Here is a 26,965-nt window from a genome sequence, read left to right as displayed (position 1 = left end):
TCTTCAGATAATTCTGCATGGAGGGATCAGTGGAGGGTTTGTCAGCTCGTACCGCGCGCGGGTCTGCACACCTGCACGGCACACCTGCTCCCGCGCCTCCTTCCTTCCTTGAACAAAGGGGAGGCCTCCACTGCCCTCTTCCTTGCCACCCGGCCTGGGGTCTGGCGAGGGGTCCGGCCAGGGCCCCCGCATCCTTCCTCCGCCTGCCCCCCGGCTCCCCAAATCCGTCTGAGCGCTGAGTGACGTGTGCAGCTTCCCCTCCCCCGCTGAGGGCTGGCGTGTAAAGCCCGAGTGTCCCTTGCACACGTTCCGACCACTCCTTACTTTCACTGGAAGTCAGCCCGCTCCATTGCTCATCCTCCTGCTGGCTAACGTGACTTCACACTCTAGTAGGAATGTTCCAGAATCGTTCATGTGTGTGTCGTTGTGGATGGGAGGTGGTCTGTAGCGTTTCACACTTTCTCGTTGGCGTGCACTGTTAGGTCACCTTAGCCAGCCAGAAGACATTTAAGAACCGTTCCGTCTGTAGGCACAAAGGATTGTTTTGCATCACCTCCAGACTTCAATGTGCACATCGTTTTCTAGAAAGGCACAGGTGAAGAAAACGCCGCAGCGCGAAGATGCGCTCGGCCTCTCCAAAGCCTCCGAGCTGGTCCTCTTGTCCCTGGCTCTTTTCACCTACCTCTTTCTAGAGTGTTCTCTTCAGCCTGCCACACTCCCTCCTGGAGCATTCGCACTCAGCCCTCAGCTCGGATTACCCTCTGAGGCAGACGGGCCCGCTCCCGTCTCTTCCCTCGTCCTGTTTTGTTTCCTCGTCTATCTTGAAAACCCCAAGACGATGCACCTTTGCTTTGACCTCTTGCGCACTTTTTCTCCCTACTTATTGAAACAGACCCTCGAGATCAATCATGCGCATTCCTTTTTCAGAAGTGGTGAAATGGAGTCTTAGGGAGATCAAATTGCTCAGCCCACCCTGCATGTCGCCGCGCTAAGATTCCATGGTAACCACACAGCCCTCCGCAGCCAGGGCCTGCCAACGCCGCGCTCTCCAGAACGATATCACTTTGAAGTATTTAACTTGATTTCAGTTAATTGTTTTTTCCACGGTGACACTAAAATCAGCGGTTAACGTAATTGGCACTGGAATTCTAAACATATTCATCTCTTCACCAATTCCTCTAAGATTTCTGCTTGGAGCAGTGGCTCTTTCAAGTGAGCCAATGAGATGTGATCGTTTGTCTATTTCTAAAGCATAGAAACAGAAATAATTGGAAAGTACGTGAAGTGGGAAACCATTTGGTTGTCAAGAAAAATACGTTCATTGCAAAGTGTAGGAAATTCATAGAATAACAACAGAAGATATGCAAAAGAAAACACCTAATGTTTCCTATAGGTAACCATTACATCCAGTTCTCCTGGTTACTTTTTTTCCCCCCTGGTCCTGGGGCTTGAACTCAGAGCCTGGGCACTGTCCCTGAGCTTCTTTTGCTCAAGGCTAGCGCTCTACCACTGAGCCACAGCACCACTTCCAGCTTTGCCTGAGTAGTTTATTGGAGATGACTCCCATGGACTTTTCTGCCCAGGCTGGCTTCGATCCATGATCCTCAGATGACAGGATGAGCCACCAGCACCTGTCTGCTTTTTATAGATGAAGATCATGCATATAATTCTGAATACACATGTATCACTGCGTTAAGACATGAGGAATATTGAAATGAAAAAACCCTCAGTCTTCTGTCAGGTGTGGTTGGTATTCCTGTTAGGTCCTTGGGAGGTAGAGGCAGATGAATCAGGAGTTCAAGGCCATCACAGGCAAAAATGAGCTGGCAGATTGTGTATGGGGAATAAGAGGGCTGGGGTGTGGTGTGAAGAGCGGCATTCTTGTCCAACATCACAAAACAAATTAAAAAATTCAGGAGCTGGGAGCTGGGAAGGTGGTTCAGTGGTAGAGTGCTTGCCTTGCATGCATGAGGCCCTGGTTTGATTCCTCAGCACCACATAAGCAAAAAGCCGGAAGTGGTGCTGTGGTTCAAGTGGTAGAGCGCTAGCCTTGAGCTGAAGAGCTGAGGGACAGCGCCCAGGCCCAGAGTTCAGGCCCCACAACCGGACCAAAAAAAAAGAAAAGGGGGAGGAAAGTACAACATTTGAATGAAGATTATCATAAAATAGTCAAAGTACTAGGAATTCTCCTTTATCAACCTAAATTTTGTGTGACTCTAATTACTTTTATTGGACTGGAGTATGTCTAAAGTGGTAGAAAAAGCACTACCAACAATAAATAGTCTGGGCTGGGAAGGTGACTCAGTGGTAGAGCACTTGCCTTGCATGCCTGAGGCCCTGGGTTCGATTCCTCAGCACCACATAAGCAAAAAGAAAAAAGCTGGAAGTGGTGCTGTGGCTCAAGTGGTAGAGCGCTAGCCTTGAGCTGAAGAGCTGAGGGACAGCGCCCAGGCCCAGAGTTCAGGCCCCACAGGACCCCACCCCCCAAAAATTCAGAAGGCGGATGGAGAGCCCCGCGCCCCCCGCCTGTTGGTGTGGGGCTGAGGTATCACGGGAGCACTCCCTCCTGAATCTGTCAAAGGACGCTTGTGATGTGCAGACAGCGGGAGAGGGGAGCCGACGTCACCGGAGCCGAGCTCTGCACTAACCCCAAGACAGCGCCGCCAGCCTAGCACTAAAACGAGAGAAAGGAAAGCACGCAGTAAAGCTCCCGCACGACCTCTTCCTCCTCCTCCTCCTCCTCCTCCTGGCTGGCTGCTGAAGAAGAAAGAGCGAACCGTGACTTGGCTGGTTCTCTGTCGCGGTTCTGTCTCGGTTCTCGTGGCTCTGTCCTGGCCGACGTCCGATAGGCCAGCTTGCCCGGGCTCCGGTCACCTGTTTCTGGCCTGGTGTCTTCCAGGCGTGTGGAAGGTGTGTGCAGAGGTGGCTGCTGGTCTGATGGGAGGCGGGGGCGGGCTGAGCGGCCACGCGTGGACCGGCAGGGCGGAGGAAGCCGAGTCTCTCCAGAGGCACCGCGATGCGGGCCCGTCCTCAGGTTTGAACCACACCGCCGATGCTGCCGCCTGCGTGGTCGGGCATGGCAAGAGCAGAGCCTCCTCCCTGTAGTGGAGCTCTTCGCTGGGGTCTCTCTGAGACACTTGGAGGGAGCACCACCCGCCCATGTCCTGAACTTCACGGTACTGACAGAAGAGGGCGCCGTGGAGCCAGGACTCTTGTGGAGGCCAACCCCTCCCATCCTCTGTCTCCTCTTCTCAGCCTTGGCCCTTCTTATCCCGGGGAAGTCTGGGTCCCGGGTCAGAGCGGCAGCTGCAAGCTGTGTTCATGGCTCGGGTCTGTGCTCCATCCCCGAGAGCACGCTGGCGGTGGTAGGGTGGTTCTGGGAAGACCCAGGCAGACGGACAGATGGACAGATGGAGGGACAGACAGTAAGCAAGGAGGGAAGAGGTGGACACGTTCACGGGAGGGCAAGGGTGGAGAGGGCAAGGGTTTCACTTCTAGATCTGCTGACGGGGGATGGGCACTGAGCCACGGGAGGGGGGAGGGCGCTCCAGGCAGGGGTGCAGAGATGGGAGCAAAGGCAGAGGAAGGAAGCGAGGGGGGGGCGAGGGGGGCTGAGCCCTCCTTGCCTGCCAGTTGGAGCGGCCCAGATTCTGGATGAATTGTGAGGACCCTCGGGACTGTGGTGGGCAGACGCAGATTGCGACGGGTGAGGACTCAGCAAAGCAGCAGACGCAGGATGGGGCGTGGCGCGCGTGGGGGTGGCATGCGTGGGGTCCCAGCTTGGACCCCCTCCCCCACCCCCCTTCCCCCCACTACTGCAGAAACAAACGCCACATACAAGCTAAGCAAAACCAAGAATCCTGAATGAAATAGAAAAAACGAGACAAAACACAAAGTACCAGCAAGATGATTTTTCTTTCTGATGAAAGGGTTTAGGAGAAGGAAGTCAAGGATGCTTCCTGAAGGTTCTTTTTTCCTCCTAAGTAACTACAGTGTTGGCTTTTAACTGATAGGAACAATCAGGAAAAATGGATTCTGGAGAGAGCATCATTTTGTGGACTTCTTTCCCCAACGTTCTCATGTGATTTCAAGTTACTCAGTGTGTGAGCTCTGTCTCCCAAATGATCAGACATGAGGGCGAGTGTTCCGCTCTTAAAACAAAGCAGCAGGAGCCCGAGGTGGAGAAGGCACACGTGTAGGCACAGGAGGCCCAGGCGGGAGGATCGTGAGTTTGAGGCTGTCTGGTCCCTTTAAAATCTTGTCTCAGAAAACCGAGTTAATTCATTAAGTAAGGAGAATGAGCGATGAACTGGACGGGCCCTGGGAGGCTGCAGGGGCAGCGCAGACGCTGGCGGCAGAGACACGTCTGCCCAGCGCCTTGGCCGCCGCCGGGGCCTGGTGGTATCGCCCTTGCGCGGGGGGCGGGGGGTGCCCAGGCTGTCCCGCCGCCTGCCCTGTCCCAGCCCAGCCCGCTCTGCTGCTGTCTGACAGCCATCTAAATGCCGAGCGACTGCATGGGAAGCTTGAGCCTCATCCTGAACACATCCCTCCTGGTGAGACCAGACGCGCGTCTTTGCTTTCAGTCAAGGGGCCCAGAAGTAGCTGTCTGACTTGGGGCCCCTGTTTCTTTATGTAGAAAGTTCATTTCCTACTTGGGCTTCTTTTCCTTCATTTCTCAGCTTCCAGAAGTGTGGCCATCGGATGCTGGGGGCTCTGGTTTTCCTCTGTTGCAGATCCCAGGGTGTTCTCTGGAACAGCCTCTCGTTCTCACCAACCCTGTACAGTCTCCCCTCCCTTGCCTCTCTCGTCACGCGGGGAAGTGGGCGAGCTGATGCCCTTCCTGATGTTGCGTGAATTCCCCTGGCGTTGGCGAGTGGAGCGCTCTTCACGGACGGGTGGCCCCGTGCACCCGCCTTGAGCTGCGTGCGGGTCACGTCCCCCACCATCATGAGCGACCTGGCCGAGCCAGCGTTGCATCCCTCACGGGCGGCGACGTGGACAGCGGCTGCACGTGGAACTCCAGGCCGCCGATTTCACAGCAGCCCTAGGAGCTGTGAGGAGCCCAACCCCACCCCCACACCCCGACCCAGGCGGCCGAGTCTCGGGGTGGCACACACAGGAGAACCGCAGAACAGCACGCCTGACCCAGGCGTCTTCCCAACGCTGGGCTCCCCCGATGCTCTGCAAGGGTCCCCAGAGGTGCCTCAGGACTGGGAATCTGTTTATTCCGCTCAGTGTGCGCGATGCATGAGACCATGGTCTCTGGCGTGGCCCCTGGGCGTGGCCGTGGCCCCTACAACCGTTCAGAGCCCCCATCGGGCCCGGCTCCCCGTGAGCCTGCTGGACTTCCGAGCCCGCGCCCTCGGTCCCGCCACCGTCCTGGGCCTGTCGTTCTAGGCGCGGACACCGCACGGCACCGGGCTACACGCCCCTCGCCCGTGCCAGCACCCTCTGCGGGCTCCATTCCACGCAGATTGAGAAATCTCCCGTTTCCATCTTCCAACAGACGTCACTTGTGAAACAGGAAACTGTCCTGTGGGAGACGCAGGCCCATAAGGTGGTCGGTAGCTGAAGCAGCGTGTTTGCGCGTCCTCCTCCTCCGAGCTCATCGGGATGCATTCCGCTCCCATTCCGCGTGAACTTTCACCATCCCAGACGATAAAAATAAATGCCTGTGCCCAGAGCTCTACCGGAGCATCTCAGAGGAGACCTGACACCCAGCCCGAGCCGTAACCGGGGCCGCGGAGGGCGGCTGGCATAGAACCCGGCTGTCCCCAAACGCCACATTGCTAGAGCCGTGCCACTGCGCACGCGTGCTTTCATTTCATTCTTGTGCAGTTTGGCTTCCAATGCACACAAAGACGCTGTCTATAGAAATGAGAAAACAATGTCCCCCCCCACCCCGTGGCTCCGCCCTTTTTGTGTGGTCGGGCTGTACATGAAGGTGATTTGCTGTCCTGTTAAACAGGGAGTCTGATTCCTTTGACTCAGCTGCTCCTGCGGGGCTGAGGTGCTGACGGGTGGCGAGTGCAGCGCAGGAAAGCCGCGGGATGGTTATTGCATCCAAAACCCCAGCGGAAGAGACCGCGGAGCGTGGCCAGCGTGAGGACAGACTCAGGGTTCCTGAACAGGACTACTTGTGTTGGTTGTTATTCTGAAAAGATCCAAGCATCGTTGTTCTCCTGGACAGTGTATGCCTAGAATCAAGGAATATTCTGGGGTCTCCATTTTCCTAAGGTGAACCTACAGTGTCTGCTCACAGCCCTCGCCACATCTCCAGGAAAGCCACGTGTCATTTGCATCTATGCAACGTCGGCCTCGGTAGACCTGTGCGTTCGAGCGCTGGCCAGGACTTTGAGATGGAAAAGAGGACGTAAGGCGGGGTACTCGGTACAGCGGGGCCTGGCAGGGACAGCAGCGTCTGAGAGAGTGTGTGGTGTTTGCTCAGGAAGCGGAGGAGATTGCCCGGGAGCTGGGAGCTGTTCCTGTGGCTGGCGTTGTGCACAGAGATGCACCGCGCGCCGCCCCCCACGCCCGGGCGCAGGCGCCCCCCGGCAGCGGAGGGAGACCCAGGGAGAAGAGGTGCGTGGAAGGTGAACTCCGCCACCTGACCCCGTGCCGGCGTCCTGACCCTGTGCCGGCGTCCTGGGCAGAGTGACTCACTCACACTCTCTTTCTAGAACCATTATATACGTTATGCTTATGATAAAAATCGAAAAATGTAGATATAAAACTTTAAACCATGCGCAATGGAGGCAACTGGGTGAAGAAAATTCCGTGGCATTTTTCTTAGATCCAAGAGCTGGCGACGCGGCGTGCTTCCCTTTAGCCGGCAGGAGCATACCTGTTTTGCTGGCGCAGGGGTGTGGCTCGCGGAGTTCTTGTGGTAACAGGTGTCTCTCCAGAGCTGGTCTGCTCTCGGGTACTCTCTAGAAGTCCTATTTCCAAAGTGGCTCTCCCGTCCACTGGCACAGTCTTTCTAGAAAGGTTTAAATGTCTGCTATTTTGAAAATTGTGTTCCATTTTCTGCTTTCAAGTTTGCAAGCCCGGGGTGGAGCAGCCTTCCCGGCGAGGAGGGAGGTGCTGGGCAGGGCGCCGGGCTCGGGCAGGGCTCCGGGCTCCGGGCAGGGCACCGGGCTCCGGGCAGGGCGCCGGGCTCGGGCAGGGTGCCGGGCTCGGGCAGGGCACCGGGCTCCGGGCAGGGCGCCGGGCTCGGGCAGGGCGCCGGGCTCAGGCAGGGTGCTGGGCTCGGGCAGGGCCCGTTATCTTGCCAAAGTGAAGAAAAATGCCTGCTTTTGGTTTTTCTGTCAACACAATGTTAAGGAAACTCAGGCCTAATAAAGATGTGGGTGGAACTCACATTGCTGAATCGGTGGGCTGTTTTGCTTTGTTTCGTGGCACTGGGATTAAGCCGCGGATGCTCTAACACGGAAGACTCTGCGGTGAATGGGAGCACCTTCGTCTTCGCTGTTTCTGAGGACGGGGCATCAGGCTGGCACCGCGCAGGACTGGAAGGCCCGTGCTGAGCAGGGGCAGGCCCTCTCCTATCTTTCTTTCAAACAAATAGGCGTGAAATTAATGACTTCTTAAAATTTAAAATTAGGTATCTTTAATTCACAGGTCAGATCTAGAGGTATCTTGTGAATAAATCAATCTTCGGAAACTATACTTAAATTAGAAATATGTGTATAAAGTTATGGATTATATACTTGTATATTAATATGACAGTTATAATATATTTATATACATATATAATAGCTATGTTATATATTTATAATATATAAGCATGCATATATTATAAATATGTATGTACTTTATAAGCTAAAGCCCACTTACATCAGATACTATTACAGTTTTTGGCCTGCCTGCCTGCTTGCCTTCCTTCCTTCCTTCCTTCCTTCCTTCCTTCCTTCCTTCCTTCCTTCCTTCCTTTTGTCTTGTAGTGGGTCTTGAACTCTGGGCCTGGGCACTGTCCCTCAGCTCTTCAGCTCAAGGTGAGTATTCTACCACTTGAGCCACAGCGCCACTTCCCGTTTTCTGGTGGTTTTTTGGAGATAAGAGTCTCACGGAGTTTACTGCCTGGGCTGGCTTTGAACCGTGATCCCCAGATCTCAGCCTCCTGAGTAGCTAGGATGACAGGCGTGAGCCACCAGCACGCGGCTAGTTCTTGGCTTTTTCACGAGTCTTCTAGTTGATTGTGAGCGGATGAGGTCCAGGCTCCTTGCTTTTGCCAGCCGTATTCCCAAGTGTGGGAAGCACCGTGGCGTGACTTTCCACAGACGGGACTTGAAGTGGCTGCAGTAGTGATTTCTCCCACCTTAACTTTCAGAAGAGAACAAAATGGGGTCCGGCTCCCGGCCTGCCCACACTGCACACCATCTTGTGTCTCTCTGGGCTCGGAACTCACATGAGAACGTTTCCTCCCATCTCCGTCCGTCTCCGGATCCTGGCTCGTGTCTCCCTGAACTGTCTGTCTGTCCTTTCCCAAAGTGTTCTCCCCATTCCCAGCTGCGTGTCCTCTCCGCCACCTTCGGCGTTCCCCTGTCTGTACCAGGGCTACGGAGATCCACAAGTACAGAAGGAGGGAAGTGAAGGGCGGGGAGGTTCCCCAGAACCTCCAGAGGCAGGGAGGAGGCCAGGAGTCACTGCAGAAGATGGGGGGCGGGCGGTGGCTGGTGTAGCGGACCCGGGCCACACAGTCTTCCACCCCATTCACTCAGAAATCATGTTCCTCCACAAACCCTCTTCCAACTCAAGATCTTATTTATTTATTTTTTTTTGCCCAAACCAACAAGTCCAGTCCTCCTTAAGGGGAAAAAATTGAAAAATTATTCCTTTAAAGCGAAGAAAAGAATATTTACTAAGGACCATTAACTCTTTGCTGGAAACTCTTTGACATAAAATAACAGATATTAAAAAAAATCAATTTGGGAGTAATTTCCCTGATGCACGACCTGTGCAGATGACAGCTTTACTATCTGCCGAAAGTAAGAAGAATATATTGTACAGAAACGTGTAGTAGTAGAAAAAAAATTCAGTAAATATTTTAGAGGACAAAGTTAACAAGCTCTCCCAGAGCATAATTCAAAAACAAGATAAGTAAGTGGAAATCGGGCAGGAAAGAAAAGAAAATTGAGGAAAAAATGATGGAATGTCCATCATCTCAAAGAGGCTTTCAAAATAAAACATAAAAGCAAGAAAAAAGTTATTACTATTTGTGTTGGTCCTGGGGCTTGAACTCGGCCTGAGCACCGTGCCTGTGCTGCTTTTGCTCAAGGCTAGTGCTCTACCACTCCAGCCACCGCTCCACTTCCAGCTTTTATATGCGATTAGTTAGAGACAAGAGTGTCACAGATGTTTCTGCCTGGGCTGGCTTTGAACCCTGAGCCTTATATATCAGCCTCCTGAGTAGCTAGGATTACCATTGGTGCTGGCAAGAAGTATTTTTTTTTAAGAAACTGGGTAAGAATATTTCACAGACCCTCCCCCCCCCCCAGCATTTCCCCTAGATTAAGAGCTTTTCACAGCCAGGCACATGCAGGTCATTTTTGCCTTTGGGTTTTTGCAGGAGTCTGAACCGGAAAGGACGCTGTAGGCAGCCATTGGTGGTGGCTATTACTCATCTTTATGAGTTATGAGGAAACCACATGGAAACACTTAGGGAGCACAAAGTGTGCTTGGCGCACCTGTGCGGTAGGCGGTGAGAGGGACGTGGAAGTTTATTGGACGAGGCTCAGCCAAGCCCTCAAGTTCCACTGCGGCCTCTCCACAGGCAGCGGCACACCTGAAAAGCAAGAAGCAGCAACATGGCCACGCTGTAGGGAAACAAGGCTTTCAAGGCTAAGGATAGCTCCTCCCCTAAATAATCTCCCTCCAGAACAAAGTCATAGAAACCATTCCTTAGTCACTAGGAATCAGGTAGAGACCCAACTCAGAGATTCTAACTGTCATGTGGCGTCTGTGGTGGTCACTTTCCTAAATGTAAGAAGTGGACTCTTCAACTAAACACGAGGCCTGTGGGTCACGGTTGCTAAAGCAGTCCCTGGTGAGTGAGCATCTTTGAAGAGTCTCTGGGACTGGCCCAGCCTCTTGAAGTCCTGTTACTAAGTTCCTCCTCTGTTTCTGGAGGGCTGGCTGTTTGTGGCTGGGAGGAGGAGGAGGAAGGAGGAGGATGAGGGGGAAGGGAGGAGGGGGAAGGGAGGAGGGAGGAGGAGGAGGGAGGAGGAGGATGAGGGGGAAGGGAAGAGGGAGGAGGAGGAGGGAGGAGGAGGATGAGGGGGAAGGGAAGAGGGAGGAGGAGGAGGAAGGAGGAGGATGAGGAGGAAGGGAGGAGGGGGAAGGGAGGAGGAAGGAGGAGGATGAGGAGGAAGGGAGGAGGGGGAAGGGAGGAGGGAGGAGGAGGATGAGGGGGAAGGGAAGAGGGAGGAGGAGGAGGGAGGAGGAGGATGAGGGGGAAGGGAAGAGGGAGGAGGAGGAGGGAGGAGGAGGATGAGGGGGAAGGGAAGAGGGAGGAGGAGGAGGGAGGAGGAGGATGAGGGGGAAGGGAAGAGGGAGGAGGAGGAGGGAGGAGGAGGATGAGGGGGAAGGGAAGAGGGAGGAGGAGGAGGAAGGAGGAGGATGAGGAGGAAGGGAGGAGGGGGAAGGGAGGAGGAAGGAGGAGGATGAGGAGGAAGGGAAGAGGGGGAAGGGAGGAGGGAGGAGGAGGATGAGGGGGAAGGGAAGAGGGAGGAGGAGGAGGGAGGAGGAGGAGGAGGGAGGAGAGAGAGGAGGGAGGAGGAGGAGGGAGAGAAAGAGGGAGAGGAGGGAGGAGGGGGGGAGAGGCGGGCAGAGGCCGAGGTGCTGGCTAGTGTGGTCTCTTGGGCCACTGGTGGCCGTCTTCAGAGAGGCCGGCCCTGGGCCGCTTGGCCCTGCTCTCTGGGCTCCATTCTGCCGGACCTGGCGGCCCTGGGGTTCCCCATTAGGGTTGTAATGCTGACTCGAATGGAATCAGCCTTTTGAGCTCACACAGACCCCAAGACTCCAGGGGACAGAGTCCGTCTTGACTGGAGGAGGGGCGGCGGCCCGGGGGAGGGGGGGGCGAGGAAGGGAGGGCTGGGGAGGACGAGGGAGGACCACGGAGGGAGGGGGGAAGGGAGGGCCATGGAGGGAGGGAGGGAGGACGAGGGAGGGGAGGGCGGTGCAGGGCGGGGGCGGCGCCCTGGCCATGGGCGTCCCCAGCTGGCTGGCCTCTAGGTAGCCAGGAAGGAAGGGGGAGGGAGGCCGGACGGGAGGCGCCCGACAGCGGGCGCGGGGCGGGCGCGGGGCGGCTGGCCGGGGCGGGGGGGGGGGGGGGAGGGGGCGGGGCGGGGCGTGCACGGGGCGCGGGGCGGGCGCGGGGCGGGCACGGGGCGCGGGGGGGGGGGGGGTGGCTGGCCTGGCCGGGGCGGGGGGGGGGGGGCGGGGCTGGGCGGGCCGGGGCGGGCACGGGGCGCGGGGCGGCTGGTCTGGCCGGGGCGGGGGGGGGCGGGGCTGGTCTGGCCGGGGCGGGGGGGGCGGGGCTGGCCTGGCCGGGGCGGGGCGGACCGCTGACCCGGCCCCGCTCGCTCGCAGGCGCGGCTCGGCGGGGCGCCCGGCCCGGCGGCAGACGGTGGGCCGCGAGAAGGGCCGGCGTCCGGCGGCGCGCGGGCCGGCCTACATGCTGAGCGAGCGCGCGGCGCGGCCGAGCCCGGACGAGGAGCGCTTCCTGGACGCGGCCGAGTACGGCAACGTGCCGGTGGTGCGGCGCCTGCTGGAGGAGCGCGCGGCGCTGGACGTGAACTGCGTGGACTACCTGGGGCGCAGCGCGCTGCAGCTGGCCGTGGCCAACGAGCACCTGGAGGTGACGGAGCTGCTGCTCCGCCAGGAGCCGCTGGCGCGCGTGGGCGACGCGCTGCTGCTGGCCATCAGCAAGGGCTACGTGCGCATCGTCGAGGCCCTGCTGGGCCACCCGGCCTTCGCGCAGGGCCGGCGCCTGGCGGGCAGCCCCGGCCGGGCCGAGCCGCGCGACGACGACGACGACTTCTACGCCTACGACGAGGACGGCACGCGCTTCTCGCACGACGTGACGCCCATCGTGCTGGCGGCGCACTGCCAGGAGTTCGAGATCGTGCACATCCTGCTGCGGCGCGGCGCGCGCATCGAGCGCCCGCACGACTACTTCTGCAAGTGCGCGCGCTGCGCCGAGCGCCAGCGCCGCGACGCCTTCAGCCACGCGCGCTCGCGCATCAACGCCTACCGGGGCCTGGCCAGCGCCGCCTACCTGTCCCTGGCCAGCGAGGACCCCGTCAGGACGGCGCTGGAGCTCAGCCACGAGCTGGCCGTGCTGGCCAACATCGAGAAGGAGTTCAAGGTGGGTCCCGCGGGGGGGTGGGGCCCTTGCTGGACGTCCCGCCGCGCGGGAGGCCGGGCCCACCTGGATAGCAACCACGCGGCACGGCACGCTCTCCCCAACAGAATGCGTCATCACCCCTCTCAAGACGAACCGTGATTTTTCATGAAAAAACGTTTTTATGTGTACGTTACGCTGCACAGAGGGGTCACGCTACCTGAGCGAGGTCATGCGTGCATTCCCTATGGAGCATTGTTGCCTCCTCCTTTGCGTTCCCCCCATCCCTTCCCTCCCACCTCCAGGACTGCACCCCCCCCAATTGTCAAGTTCGTTTTCAACATAGTGTCTTGTACATCTCATTGTTACAGTGGGTCAACCTGTATCCCTATTGAAGCCTTTTGTGTTTTCCCTTCCCCTCCCCAAATTGGAGAAGTGTATATACAAGATGCAGGGCACCGACATCAAACACAGTGGAAACGGGTTATATTGGGGGGTGGGGGGGACATACAAAGCAACAAAAAAAAATCACATGGTATGTTATAAATACATTAGAAACAATAGCAAGAAAGAAAAAAACCACTTGTGTCCCTCTCTTGGGGTTCATTTCACTTAACTTCATCTTATCCAGTCATAGGTAAAAATGTATCATTTTTGAGACAGGATCTTACTACCTAGCCCCTTCTGGCCTTGAATTTGCAATCTCCGAGAGCTGGGATTACAGGTGGAAGCCACCGTACTTGGCTTAGCTTTCTTTTCTCTAAAGAAGAATACCGATGAATGGCTCAGAAGTAGATTTATCTTTTGGCCTTGTGTTTAGCACATAAAATTCCCCCAGAACCATCTGTTAAGAAGATAATTGTATTTGTCTGGTTTGCTCTGGCTCCTGCCGGAATGTTCTGATTGTCGAGTTCATGACACTGTTTATAGAGTCCTCTAAAGACCCATCAAGCGGATACTGTGCACCTCGCTCCTGAAATTGCGACCAAAGAGGATGTGGTGTGCACAAGGCAAAGGAAAGGCAGGGTCCTTTCTCTCGAATGGCAGTTGAGCTTGGTGTAAAAGAACCTTTATTAGCGATGATGGCAGTGCTCTGGGCACCTTTTATTTGCTAGAGAACAAGGGGAATCCTCCTAGTGACAGCACAGAGCGCAGGTTAATGGGACAGGCGGGAGATGAGTGAACGGCAGTAGCAGTGAGCGTGGACGTCTCAGCCGTCCGGCTCCTCCTGCCGCCAGGCCCCGCGTAGCCCACGGACAGCCTGCCTCCACCTTTCGCTTTTTCTTTGTCGTCACTAGAACGACTACAAGAAGCTGTCCATGCAGTGCAAGGACTTCGTGGTGGGCCTTCTGGACCTGTGCCGGAACACGGAGGAGGTGGAGGCCATTCTGAACGGGGATGTGGAGACGCGGCACCCCGGGGATCACGGCCGTCCGAACCTCAGCCGCTTGAAGCTCGCCATTAAGTACGAAGTAAAGAAAGTAAGCGCCGTTTCAGTTTTTACTGGTGCTCAGGAGGCAGCCTCGGCCCTGGTCGGGGAAGCAGGTGCTTCTGGTAGCAGGGCCGGCCGGTCTGGACTGGTGTGCGCGGATGCCACGTAATGGTTCCTCTGCCCCACGCGTCCCGTCTAACTGTGACTCCTCACCTGACGTGGGAACAGGCGCCTGGCGACCGTGTGTCTGACGCCCTCCGTTTTTCCCTCTGTTACTTTTTCCAATGTCTACAACTCCTTAACGCCCCGGAACCCTGCCGCTGTATCTTCGTGGAGTACCTTTGCGTTTGGCTGCTGTCTTTTCTTCTTCTTCTTCTGTCAGTCATGGGTCTTGAACTCAGGGCCTAGGTGTTATTCCTGAGCTGTTTTGCTCAAGGATAGCGCTCTACCACTCAGGCCACAGCGCCACTTCTGGTTCTCTGGTGGTTTATTGGAGATAAGAGTTTCACGGACTTTCCTGCCCAGCCTGGCTTTGAACCGTGATTCTCAGATCTCAGTCTCCTGAGTGTCTAGGATGGCAGGCGTGAGCCGCTGGCATCTGGTGCTTCTGTCTTAATGCAGGGGTCCCTTCTCCTCACTGCCTTGTTAGAGTATATAAAACCTTTTTGGGGTGCTAGTCCTGGGGCTAGGGCTCAGGGCCTGAGTGCTGTCTCCCAGCTTTTTCACTTAGAGCTGGCGTTCTACCACTTGAGCCTCAGCTCTGCTTCCAATTGTGTTGGTTAATTGGAGAAAAGTGTCTCATGGACTTCCCTGACCAGGCTGGCTTCAAACCATGATCCTCACATCTCAGCCTCCTGAGTAGTTAGGATGATAGGTGTGAGCCACTGGCACCCAGCAGTAAAAATCTACTTTAAAATGTTTAAAAATAAACATCATCCCTAGTTGTGGAAGTGTGTAATCAATGCAGGCACACCACCTCTCCACGTAACCAGTTCCGAACAAAGAGGACTTACCCACTGTACACTTCTCAGTGAAAATTGATTTGTGTTGGTACCACGCGTGTTAGGACCTCTGGCAGTCTTGCTCACTGGAAGTCGCGTGCACTTGTGTGTTTGTGTATGGTGTGTGCACGCGCACATGGGTGTGTGCATGCTTTAATGCTAGCTAGACTTCCCACAAGAAAGCACAGGGCTGTGTGTGTGAGCGCGGGCCGAGCCCGTGTGAGCGCGCGGGCCGAGCCTGGCCATGCTCCATGAGAAAGCGCAGGGCTGTGTGTGTGAGCGCGGGCCGAGCCCGTGTGAGCGCGCGGGCCAAGCCTGGCCTGCTTCATCCGGCCCGTCCTGTCTCTTCCCCCCAGTTCGTGGCTCACCCAAACTGCCAGCAGCAGCTCCTGTCCATCTGGTACGAGAACCTTTCCGGCTTGCGGCAGCAGACGATGGCCGTCAAGTTTCTGGTGGTCCTGGCGGTGGCTGTGGGGCTGCCCTTCCTGGCTCCCATCTACTGGTGTGCTCCGTGCAGCAAGGTGAGCGAGGGGGCCACGGGGGATGGAGGATGGGGGACAGGGAGCAGGGGTCAGGGACGGGACACCGGCTGCCGGGGATGGGATGGGGGACAAGGATGGGACAGGACGCTGGCTGGGGGGATGGGATGCTGGCTGCGTCCACTCCCCAAACGAAAATTTCATAGAAGCACAGTTGCGCTGTCTTTATTGTTTTGAAAATTAAATACATACTTAATTGGGGAAATAAGAAAAAATTCAAAGAAGAGAAAATCCGCCTGTGCCATCAGCACCGTTAGTAGACCGTGGAAAAGCCTCTGCCCGTTACCAGTTGGTCTGCGTCATTGTTCTAGGCGTCCCTGTGTGTACAGACGCTTTGTTACATGTTAATGAGGTCTTAGGGTTGTTAAACTGTGGTTTCAGGTTACTCCCTAAAAGATGGTCGTGGTAACTTTGTTTGTCCTCTAGTAACGCTTGAGGTGAGAGATACAATGGCGCTTGTTTGGGCCAGCATCGTTGGCTCCATTCTGTATGGGACCTTTGTGAAGCAGGGCCCGTGGCTGTTGCAGTAAGGGATATGTATATCAGCCACAAAGTGCACTGGATGCTGTCGCTGCGCGCGTGCCTGTTTTCCTAGCAGAGTTTCATTTGCCCAGGCTTTGGCCAAGTCCCGCCTGGCTTTCGGGTGAGGGTTCAGACGGCCCAGCCCTGCTCGGTGGACGCGGCGGCCGGGGGAAGGGGCTCTGTTTTGGCCCAGCCCGGTGTGCCTTCTGCTAAGCAGCTTCTCTTCGTGTGTCCGAAGCCACCTGCCCAGGTGTGTGTGAATTTCAGACCCGAGCGGCAGAACGGAGTCCTTCAAAGCTAACTGCCCCCAGACCCGTCTCTTCAGTGCAGAGTGTAGACAGACGCGGGCAGGACTGGTTTCCAGACCTCAGTCACACATTGGTTTACGACGGTCGAAGTGCAGGTGTCCCCAGCACCGGTGCCAGGCTCCTGACGCCGAGATTTCACAGTCATTTCTAGGGAGGGGATAGAAAGGGCCAGAACGTTTTCTCAGGAGGGCAACATCCATCCGTACACATCCATCCTGAGTGCTTCTACACGAGACCCCAAAACTGCCCCCTCTAAATATAAATGAGAAACCCATGCGGAGAACGGCAAGCCATTAGAAAGGATTCTTGGCACACAGATTTCTTTTTCAGAATAGGAAGCTGAGGTTTTCCTCTTGTTCATAGGAATAAACATTTCACATTGTGCACCGAGTTTGTTGGGTCTCCCCTGAACAGAAGGCCGCGGCCGCGCCTCAGCTCCCTTCTTCCTGCTCCCGAGTCTTCGGGAGCCGCGGGGCCTCTGCTAGTTGGTTACTGTTTTCCTGAACAGACTCATTTTTCTTTTCCACCATCACCGCACTCCGTGCGCACCGTGTGGCCTCTGTGCCGTGGTGACGGGCGCTGTGTATACATTTCTTGAGTTTTGATTGAATTACAATGAACTGATTTTCCTCATTTTTCTTTCTTTTCTGGCTATGTTTCCTTCTGGCTCATTTATGGAGAATAAGGCCAATGATCAAATGAAAGACCTCTCCAGGGCATTTTTCTCCTATGTAAAATCTGTTTACCAGTTTGACATGAGAGGATAACTATCCGCCGAAGCATGATTAAGACATTGATTTTTACAATATTTTCCACTAGCAATGTCTATAAATATTGCTTACAGATCACAGAGTTGATTTTTTAAACAGAAGAGATAGCTCCAGCTTAATTTTTATTTAAAATACTTGAGCTCTTCCAACACATCCACAAAAACAGATCCAGGCCAAATTATAGAAATAGTCCCCTCCGTGGGGCACGGTGTCTGTGTCATGTTGTTTTTCAGTCCCCAAAGTTTGTCTTGACTCCATTTAGAATGTTTTTGTATTTCTTTGTTTTCGTTCTTCTGTATAGTCCCCAACTACCAGTTGCTGTGCACTGATTACACTGAAGATAGATCATTGAATGGTTTCAAATTATTTTCCTTCGAGCTAGCCTCAACCTCTTTATCATTACTGTATCAGGCTGGGCGGCTGGCACTTCATTACAGATGATCCCTAAAAAGAGTATGACATAATATTTAAAGGTAAGTATTTCTGTCAGTGATTACCATCCATGATTTTCTGGGTACACAGTTTATTTAGTTCATTCAACAAGATCTCTCCATTTATTTAAAAATCTCCCTAGCTATTCTTCAGAAATTTGTTTGTCCCAGAATATAATCATGGCAGATTTTTCTGAAATGGATAGCATTTGCAATTTGTAAGGTCCACTAAGAAGCACCAAAGTCTCTCTTAAGAGAAACCCAGCCAAGTGTGTTGGTGCATGCCTGAATTCCCAGCCTCAGGAGGCCAGGATTGGGAGTCTGAGGCCAGCCTGGGTTTCAGGCTGAAACCCCATCTTGAAAATAGATAATGCTCGACTGTCTGTAACAGGCATAGAGAACATGATGATGGAAACACACTACCTTCTTGAAAACTTGTTTTTTTCGTTTGTATTGGTCTGTTTTCTTGCTTTAAAAAAAGATAAGACTGAAACTTTGAATGAGAAACCACAGTACTGGATTTGACTCGCTGCATTTCGGACCAAAGACACACCATAGCTCCTCTCATCCCGTGTTTCATAGGAAGCTGCTCTTCACGTAACTTAGGAAATGTGTCCCTGCCACTCTGCTTTGCTGTAGGACTCAGTGTCCTGTACACTGCAGCGGGTGCCGGGGCCCACCCGGCCCTGGGGCCTCCCAGGGGCTCTCTGCTTGGTCCCATGATTTTAATCTCTTTGCCTCTCACTCACTGGGGCTGAGTGACACTTGTTACCTGCAGATCTCCGTGTGGAGCCCTAGACCCACTTAGATATTTCCTCAGTACTTCAGGCCCATTGAGTGAGCTTGCTCGCCAGGAATAATGCTCATATTCCACTCCACATTTTTGCCACCATGCTGTAGCGTTTCAAGAACTTTTAGATGTCCTTAATGGAGAACACCAGCATGGGTAGGTGAAGAATGAAATCTTACTACAGCCTGACATTTATGATTCTACCAGTGGCTACACGAGCGGACGTAATTATTTTACAACAGCATTGAGACAGGCAGATGTTTGTTCTTACACACGTGTGTGTGTGTGCATGTGTGTGTCCCAAGGTGTCCAGAACAGAGTGACGATTTCCTCTCGTGTGTGTTCTGACAGATTGGGAGGATAATGCGTGGGCCGTTCATGAAGTTTGTGGCTCACGCGGCCTCGTTCACCATCTTCCTGGGGCTGCTGGTCATGAACGCGGCAGACAGATTCGAAGGCACCAAGCTGCTTCCCAACGAGACCAGCGTGGACCACGCGCGGCAGCTCTTCCGGATGAAGACGTCCTGCTTCTCGTGGATGGAGATGCTCATCATATCCTGGGTGATCGGTGAGGACTGCGCAAGCCCCACCTCGTGGCGCTGGTAGCCCTCGCGCTCAGGCAGAACGGCAAATGCAGATACCGCAGCGCAAGCCACGAGCGAGCCACGCTCCCAGCTCCCCGCTTTCCACTATTGCTGGGTGTGCTAGCCCCAGTGAGTGAGAGGCAAAGAGATTCAAGTCAGGGGACCAAGCAGAGAGCCCCAGGGAGGCCCCAGGGCTGGGTGGGCCTTGGCACCTGCTGCAGTGTGCAGGGCACTGAGTCCCACAGCAAAGCAGAGCGGCAGGGACACATTTCCTAAGTTACGTGAAGAGCAGCTTCTTCCTATGAAACACGGGATGAGAGGAGCTATGGTGTGTCTTTGGTCCGAAATGCAGCGAGTCAAATCCAGTACTGTGGTTTCTCATTCATTTAGTGCCTTCTGCACTAAAAAAAATCAAACCCCGGGAAGAAAGGCCTGGGATAGTACTAATCAAAGCCGGGAAGAGCTGTCACCCGTGTGATTTTGTGTGGAGATGGCTAGAAATGGAGCAGATGTCCTCTCCTCCCTAGTGGATGTTGATGAGGGCCGGGGCATGTGAAAGGTGCTTTTTGGACATCAGATCTTTAAGCTCTCTCTGCTTCTGTTTCTGATCTGTAACATATATATTGTTGTTGTTGTCAGATGTGGGGCTTGAACTCGGCCTGGGCGCTGACCCGCAGCTCTTCAGCTCAAGGCGAGCGCTCCACCCCTTTGAGGCACAGCGCCACCTCTGGTGCTCTGATAGTTTATTGGAGATAAGAGGCTCATAGACTTTCCTGCCCAAGCTGGCTTTGAACTACAACCCTCAGATCTCAACCTCTTGAGTAGCTGGGATTACAAGTGTAAGCCACCAGCGCCCGGCTGAACATCTTCTTCTTAATCATGGATTCTCTTCATTATCTTTCTGCTTCCCTCCTCCTCCTCCTCCTCCTTCTCCCTCTACTCCTCTTCCTCCTTCTCCTCACTCTCCTCCTCTTCCTTCTCTTCCCTCCTCCTCCCTCTCCTCCTCTCCTCTTCCTCCTCTTCTCTCCTCCTTCTCCTCCTCCTCCCTCTCCTCTTCCTACTCCTCCTCTTCTTCCTCCTCTTCCTTCTCTTGCCTCCTCTTCCCTCTCCTCCTCCCTCTCCCTCCTCCTCTTCTCTCCTCCTTCTCCTCCTCTTCCTCCTCCTCCTCTTCCTCCTCTTCCTTCTCTTCCCTCCTCTTCCCTCTCCTCCTCTTCTTCCTCCTCCTCTTCCTCTTCCTCTTCCTTCTCCTCTTCCTCCTCCTCCTCCTCTTCTTCCTCCTCCTCTTCCTCTTCCTCCTCCTCCTCCCTCTCCTCCTGTTCCTCCTCCTCCTCCTTCTCCTCCCTCTCCTCCTCCACCTCTCAAGTAATATTCTGAAGTATGTGCAGTTTGAAATAGGAAGCGCTCTGAGAGTGTTTGAGTCCCAGGCACCGGGCTAGGCAGGGTGCTAGTTTACTTTTACTTCGGCCTTGTAACACTGTGTGAAGGAGGTGCCAATGGCCGTCCTCATCTTCAAAGGTTTAGAAAGCTCAAGTGGCAGGCTGGAGACTTCACAGAGAACCAGTGTTAAAGTTCTCAACCCCCCAAGGGTCAGATCTCAAAGCAAGTATTATTCCCAAACACTGAATGTTTGGAAAGACTATGCAACTTTATCAAAAGTGGCATGAAAATGTGCATCATTAGCACCCCTGACCGGTCACCTGCTACGCTGCGACATTGAAACCTGACATTTTCAGCTTTCTAACTTGACTTAATTGCAGAAAGGCTCTCTAATGTGTGCAGGCTTCTCAGGACAGGGGCTGGCGTTGCTGGGCGGGGAGGAGGTGGGAATAGGCTGGATAGGAAAGCCGGGCCAGAGGCTGAAGAGTTTTCGGTGTGAGCCGAGAGCTTTCAGATGTCACTGACAGGAGCGAGGAGGTCCCGTGGGACTGACGTGCTGTGTAACCCTTTCGGACGCAGGCATGATATGGGCTGAATGTAAAGAAATCTGGATCCAGGGCCCCAAAGAGTACTTGTTTGAGCTGTGGAACATGCTGGACTTCGGCATGCTGGCCATCTTCGCAGCCTCGTTCATTGCCAGGTTCATGGCGTTCTGGCACGCTTCCAAAGCCCAGAGCATCATCGACGCCAACGACACGCTGAAGGATTTGACTAAAGTTGCCTTGGGAGACAACGTGAAATACTACAATTTGGGTGAGCCGACACACACAGACCCTACAAACGGATCATTTTCTTGTAAAAGACACGTCAGCTATACTTGGTCATCTGTCCAATCCTTATAAAATTCCCATGTCGCTCCTTCGTCTCCAGGACCAAACCCCATGGAAAGTATCTGTCTTATAGCTTGTGTTCATTTCCCTTTATCGATAAAAATAATTTGCATTTGAGTTCTTCACAGACAGTGGAATATTATTCAGCATTACAAAAAGAAGGGAAGGCTGCCACGTGGTGGCAGTGGGGGGGCGGGGATGCCGGTCCGGAGGACGGCCTGCTCTCACAGGTGGAGCTCAGGGGGCCGGCGGTGTGGAGGGACGTGTGGACCGAGGGGTGGGCGCAGGTAGATGCAGGACTCTGTGCGCCCGTGTTGCCGTACAGAGCAGGGACCGGGGTTGAGAATGGTAAGTCGCGTACTGAAAACTGGCACCTAAATGGATTTAGTGGCGACATCTCATAAAGGAGATTTTGCGTGATTATTTTAGGTACTTTTTACCCCTCAAGATTTCAAAAGATACAGTTTTTAAGTCTCAAACTTATTTCTAGGTAATACTTCCATTCAGAGCATCGCAAAAATGGAGCTTCGTCTTTAGGCTTCTGTTTCCCTTTTCTAATTATACTTTCAGCAAATAAACAAATTCAATTTAAGAAGCATGTTTTTCCTCTTTGCTACGTACCGTCTTGTATTGTTTCCTAATAATGGTTTCTTAATTGGGTTTTTGATGACCTTGTGTATTCATGCCAAGAAAAGTCATAAGTGAGTTATCACAAAATCTTGTGGTAAAAATAGAGTTGAGTCTATTCAGAGGAAATGTTACTTCTAGTAATTTTAAATAACTTTGTAATATAAATAATGTAATAAATGCTACAGTTTATTAAGGAACTGTCAGAAACTTTGCAAACACTGAATGTACATGAATTTAGGGTAGGAGCAATATTAAAGAGAAGGAAAGCTACGATTAGTTGAGTCACTAGCACAGGTCCTGTCGGTTGAGACGTAGCTATGGATAGAGATAGCCTATCAGTGGTTATACTGGAATTTTTACAGACAACTGAACCTATAGTCTGAGTTCTTAATGATGTTAGCAACGTGTGCTTCTGTGGGAAATCACTAGCAAAGCAGACAGGTTGGTCTCACCTCTCAATCTCACCTTTATAACTTAAATATGGCTGATGGCTCAAGAGTCCATTAGGATGACAGACTTCCAGTATTGGTCTAGGTGGTTAATAGAATTATATTTCTTCTCAGAAGTTGGCTACATAAGCAGCTTAAAGACATGCACCCTTCACCCTGGTCTCTGTCTTTTCCCAGCCAGGATACAGTGGGACCCGTCAGACCCTCAGATCATATCCGAAGGTCTGTATGCCATTGCGGTGGTGCTGAGTTTCTCCCGAATTGCGTACATCCTGCCAGCGAACGAGAGCTTCGGGCCTCTGCAGATCTCGCTGGGGAGGACGGTGAAGGACATCTTCAAGTTCATGGTCATCTTCATCATGGTGTTTGTGGCCTTCATGATCGGCATGTTCAACCTCTACTCCTACTACATCGGCGCCAAGCAGAATGAGGCCTTCACCACGTGCGTGTCCTGGGGGCGTGGCTTGGCTGACGGAGAGCGGGCTGCAGATGGGCTAATTAGCAAATATTCCTTTAACAGTATTCACATACGTCTTTGCTCTGGTCAAAGATTTCTTGTCTAGTTATTCATTTAAAAACAAAACAAAGGATTTTTAAAAAAAGACTCTAAAACATAGGAACCTTCCTCCTCTTAAATGATCATAGCTAACACTTTAGTACGGAATATCAGGGTAAGTAGCTCTCACACATAATTCTCTTATCACAACATTTAGATAGTTTCCAGATGCACCTGTAGTTGGCACCTGTAGTTGGCTGTAGCCCCTTGTGTTGGACCGACACCCTGTAAATTCCTGAGCTTTCTGCTCACCCAGAATTCCTGGGCATGGAACAGAATGGTCGTTTTCCTCATTCAACCTCTCCGGTCTTGTCATGGGGAGGAATCTGCCCCATGGAGCATGTGTTTGCTCTAAATACAGTTTTCTTGTTCTTGCTAAGGTGTAGCAGACTTGGTGACAAGTACGTGTCTTCAGATGGTGCCACCCAGCCCCTTCCTTCTCTCCAGTTTCCCCTCCCATCCTTGCCCACAGCTGTGGCGTTCATTTTTCACATAGCGTGTATTAAATACCATGGCTGTGTTAGTTCACCCTCCCTCCCTCCATTTCTGTGCCACCCTTTTCCCCCCATAAAAAGATGAAAAACCCAACACAAATCCTTGAGATGTGGGTTTTCAGGGCTGCCATGGGTAGCACTCCTTGCAGGTTTCTCGGGAGGGGACCGCCTGGTTGGCCAGGGGGCTTAGCTCCGCCCAGGGGAGGGGACCTCCTGGTTGGCCAGGGGCCTTAGCTCCACCCTGCAATCCCTGCAGCACTGAGTTCTGGGATGCAGGGGTGCTGTGTAAGTCCAGGCTGCCATGTTTCCTTCAAGACGCCTGTATTTTCTATTGGGTAGGAGTAAAAGTACAGATGGATCAGAAACCTAGGAAGACTAGCAATTTGTATTTTATTAATAAGCAAAATACTTAACGAGTCTGTGGACAAAGCAGTTTGATTCTTTCAAATGTTAAGAGGTGTGATGGTGAAGTGAGGCTGGCCTTTACTGAGAACCTGTTCTGTGCCAGATAGTTTGTGTTTGGTATGACCCTGTTCTTCCCCAAAATACGTCATCCTGCACATTCAGCCGAGAAGGACACAGCGGCTCAGGCAAGTAAAGAATTTTCCATGAAGCCGGGCGCTGTTGGCTCACGCCTGTCATCCTAGCTACTCAGGAGGCTGAGATCTTAGGATCACGGTTCAAAGCCAGCCCAGGCAGGAAAGTCTGTGAGACTCTTATCTCCAATAAACCACCAGAAAACCAGAAGTGGCGCTGTGGCTCAAGTGGTAGAGCGCTTGCCTTGAGCTGAAGAGCTGAGGGACAGCACCCAGGCCCAGAGTTCAAGCCCCACAACTGACTAAAAAAAAAAAAAAAATTTTCCCCATGAATCCTTAGCGATTTGCAAAGATACAGAGTCAATCCAAACGTCGTGCGGTTGTAATTCTTACGTGAGAGTCTGCATCTCCTTATTTTCTGTGACTGTCCCTAGCGTGGAGGAGAGCTTTAAGACGCTGTTCTGGGCCATCTTTGGGCTTTCGGAGGTGAAGTCTGTGGTGATCAACTACAACCACAAGTTCATCGAGAACATCGGCTACGTGCTGTACGGTGTCTACAACGTCACCATGGTCATCGTGCTGCTGAACATGCTCATCGCCATGATCAACAGCTCCTTCCAGGAGATCGAGGTACGCCAGGCCGGCGTGCCTGCCCTTGCCGGACGGGTTAGAGGTGTCCCAGAGAGCAAGGCGGCAGTGGGCAGGGGACAGGTGTCCAGTACCTCTCCTCCGCTCCTCCCTCCTCTTTTACATGCCTGCTCAATAAGTAAGCCAGAGCATTCTCAGTCTTTGCCTGTAGGCAGGACGATGAACAAAAGAAGTTAGATGCGTCTAATTCATAGACGGAAGAAATACAGTGCGAGCGTGGATTGTTAGTCAAATACCAATGCTTCCACACATTTCTGTTGCCTCCTGTTTTGGGTAGCACCTCCAAATCGATCCATTTCCAAGTTGAGAATTAGTAGTACAAATCTCTATTCCAGATCTTCATCTGGGTCTTGTGTGGCGGGCAGTCAGTCTATAGAAGAGTGAGAGAGGACGCTGTCAGTGTTGGTTTAGAACGTGGGGAAACGGTTAACGTTTGTCTTCGTATGTATGAAGGCATGCGAGCTTTTTTTAATAGTATGGCAACAGAGCACAGGCAGGCGGCTCAGCTGAGTGAGCACGGGGCCCAGAAGCCGTTCCTCCCCACATTGGAAACTTGAGTCCAGTAAGCCTCAGCGTTACGCAGCAAAGGTGCGCGCACGTGCATGCATGTGCGCGTGCAGAACCTCTGCACACAGAGAAATCTCTGAGGCCTGATCTGCTGGCGGCCGTGCCAGGTGGTCAGCGCACCCCAGGGGGGCTGGGCACGCACCCCCATACCCCCTTTCTGAGCGGCTGTGTGTTGTGCACAGGACGATGCCGACGTGGAGTGGAAGTTCGCCAGGGCCAAGCTCTGGTTCTCCTACTTTGAGGAGGGCAGGACGCTGCCGGTCCCGTTCAACCTGGTGCCCAGCCCCAAGTCCCTCTTCTATCTCCTAGTCAAGTTGAAGAAGTGGGTTTCGAAGCTGTTTGTGGGGCACAGAAAAGGCTTCCGGGAGGACGCGGAGATGAACGAGGTAACGGGGAGCTTGAACGCCCTCACCCGAGCAGGCAGGCACGGTGTGTGACGGGCCGGGCCTGGTCACGTAGTCCAGATCACTGTCCCCCACGCAGGGCTCACCCATCCCCGCCCAGCCGCTTGGTCCAGCACAGGCCTCCTAGTGTGAGCCGCTGGACGCTTTCTACCTGAGTTCACACAACATCCCAGCAATGACGTGCCGGGCACGGCAGGTGCTAACCGGGCCTCCCCCCTTCCCACGCTGCAGGGTCCACCTTTGCTGTTCTGGTGACAGTCGCTTTCCCAGTGGCTTATAGAGCAACGTGAAGTGTCACGGTTCTTTACAGCTGGCAGGACCTCACATCTACGTTGAAAAGTTCTGAACTCGGTTGCTCACATACGATGTGGGAGCTGAGCGTTTTCAGCCCATAGCTGGGGAAGGAATGGTCTGGGGGCACCAGCTGATCCCCTCTGGAGTTCTAGAACGTTCTTGTCCTGGATTCCTCCACCGTATTAGTGCAGGAGGAAATGATGACCACAACATAACGGAGTCAGATGAATTGGCAGAGGAAGCTGGGCAGGGTGCGCATGCCCATGCTGCCGGCACACCAGCGCTCAGGCCGATTGTAAGGTCTAGGTTGGCTAGCTTTCACTACAGATGTCCACGGCATTCTGCCAGTCCCGAGGAAGCCGTTTCCCATCACATAATGAAGAGTGCAGGTCTGAGGAGAGGAAATGTTTAAGCACTTACCAAAGGAAGAACTCAAAAAGGAGGTGGGGGGTTGGGAGTGTGGATCAGGTGGTAGAGCACCAGCCAGTGACCAAAAGCAAGTGTCAGGTAGTGAGGGCAGTCTCCATCTTAGACAAAATACCTGTTGGGGAGTTGCACCAGATGGCTTTATAGACTGCAGAATGAAAAGTGGATTTGGCGCTGTAATTGTACTCATTTTGCTGTCTTTAAAAGAGTAAAGAAGAAAAGAAACTTGGAATTCTGGGAAGTCATGAAGATCTTTCAAAATTGTCACTTGACCAGAAACAGGTGAGATGAGATTTGGGGGAACAAAGCCTCACCCCGGTCAGGGCTGCCTTCGAGAAATAGGCAAGAGACAGTTAGAGAATTCTAACAACTTTCTTAAATCTTATTGGGAGGTCGAAATAACCTACATAAAATTAGCAAGATGTGAGTGTGTGTGTGTGTGTGTGTGTGTGTGTGTGTGTGCGCGTGCGCGCGCGCATGCACGTGTGTGCATGTGTTCCGCATACGTTTTTTAGTGGTGCTGGTTTCTAGGTCCTTGGAGGGGGGGGGGGGAGGGGGGGGTGGGGGTGGGGGTGGAGCGAGGAATTTCTCTTGGACCCAGGGACGACTCAAAGCGTCTGTAGATTAGGGGAACACACCTGGCCAGTGCAGGCTGTCAGAGCGTGGGGTGGTGGCTCACCTGGAATCCCAGGAGGACATGGAGAGAAGAGGCTGCTGACCGGGCACTGCTGGAATTTAGTGGCGCTTGTGGCTGGTCCTGCGGGCATAACTCCCTAATTTGAAGAAGGAGAATCTTTGGAGATGAGTTATTTGCTTCCTTGCTTAGTGCAGCACAGAGTAGGCTACAACTGGAAGTCAGAGACAAATGACAGTTAAAGAAGTTAGAGAGGAAGTACAGGAGCGGTGTGTCAGACAGGAATTCCACTCGGTGCCAGGTAGTAACCCACGTCGCAACGGCCTAAGCAAAACCGTGG

At 53.5% G+C, this 26,965-nt stretch overlaps 1 protein-coding gene across 2 annotated transcripts in view; it reads left to right on the top strand.

The window, feature by feature from the left end:
- The window catches only part of LOC138809841 (short transient receptor potential channel 6), a 51,998-nt gene that overhangs the window by 16,411 nt on the left and 8,622 nt on the right, over positions 1–26,965 (top strand). Inside the window, exons 2-9 of one of the 2 annotated variants that reach the window (XM_069996880.1) lie at positions 13,642–13,824; positions 15,133–15,297; positions 18,488–18,704; positions 20,677–20,910; positions 22,244–22,508; positions 24,087–24,282; positions 25,050–25,253; positions 26,199–26,273. In XM_069996880.1, coding sequence (XP_069852981.1) covers positions 13,663–13,824; positions 15,133–15,297; positions 18,488–18,704; positions 20,677–20,910; positions 22,244–22,508; positions 24,087–24,282; positions 25,050–25,253; positions 26,199–26,273 — 1,518 coding nt within the window. In that variant the 5' untranslated portion in view covers positions 13,642–13,662. Of the gene's footprint in view, positions 1–13,641; positions 13,825–15,132; positions 15,298–17,196; positions 17,389–18,487; positions 18,705–20,676; positions 20,911–22,243; positions 22,509–24,086; positions 24,283–25,049; positions 25,254–26,198; positions 26,274–26,965 lie in introns of those variants that run through there. The other variant, XM_069996889.1, reaches the window with a different exon arrangement.

Source organism: Dipodomys merriami, unplaced genomic scaffold, assembly GCF_024711535.1.
Source record: "Dipodomys merriami isolate MVZ:Mamm:240054 unplaced genomic scaffold, mDipMer1.0.p SCAF_103, whole genome shotgun sequence".
Lineage (NCBI taxonomy): Eukaryota > Metazoa > Chordata > Mammalia > Rodentia > Heteromyidae > Dipodomys > Dipodomys merriami.
The sequence above is the reverse complement of the archived record's forward strand: the minus strand, read 5'-3'. Positions and strand labels throughout refer to the sequence as shown.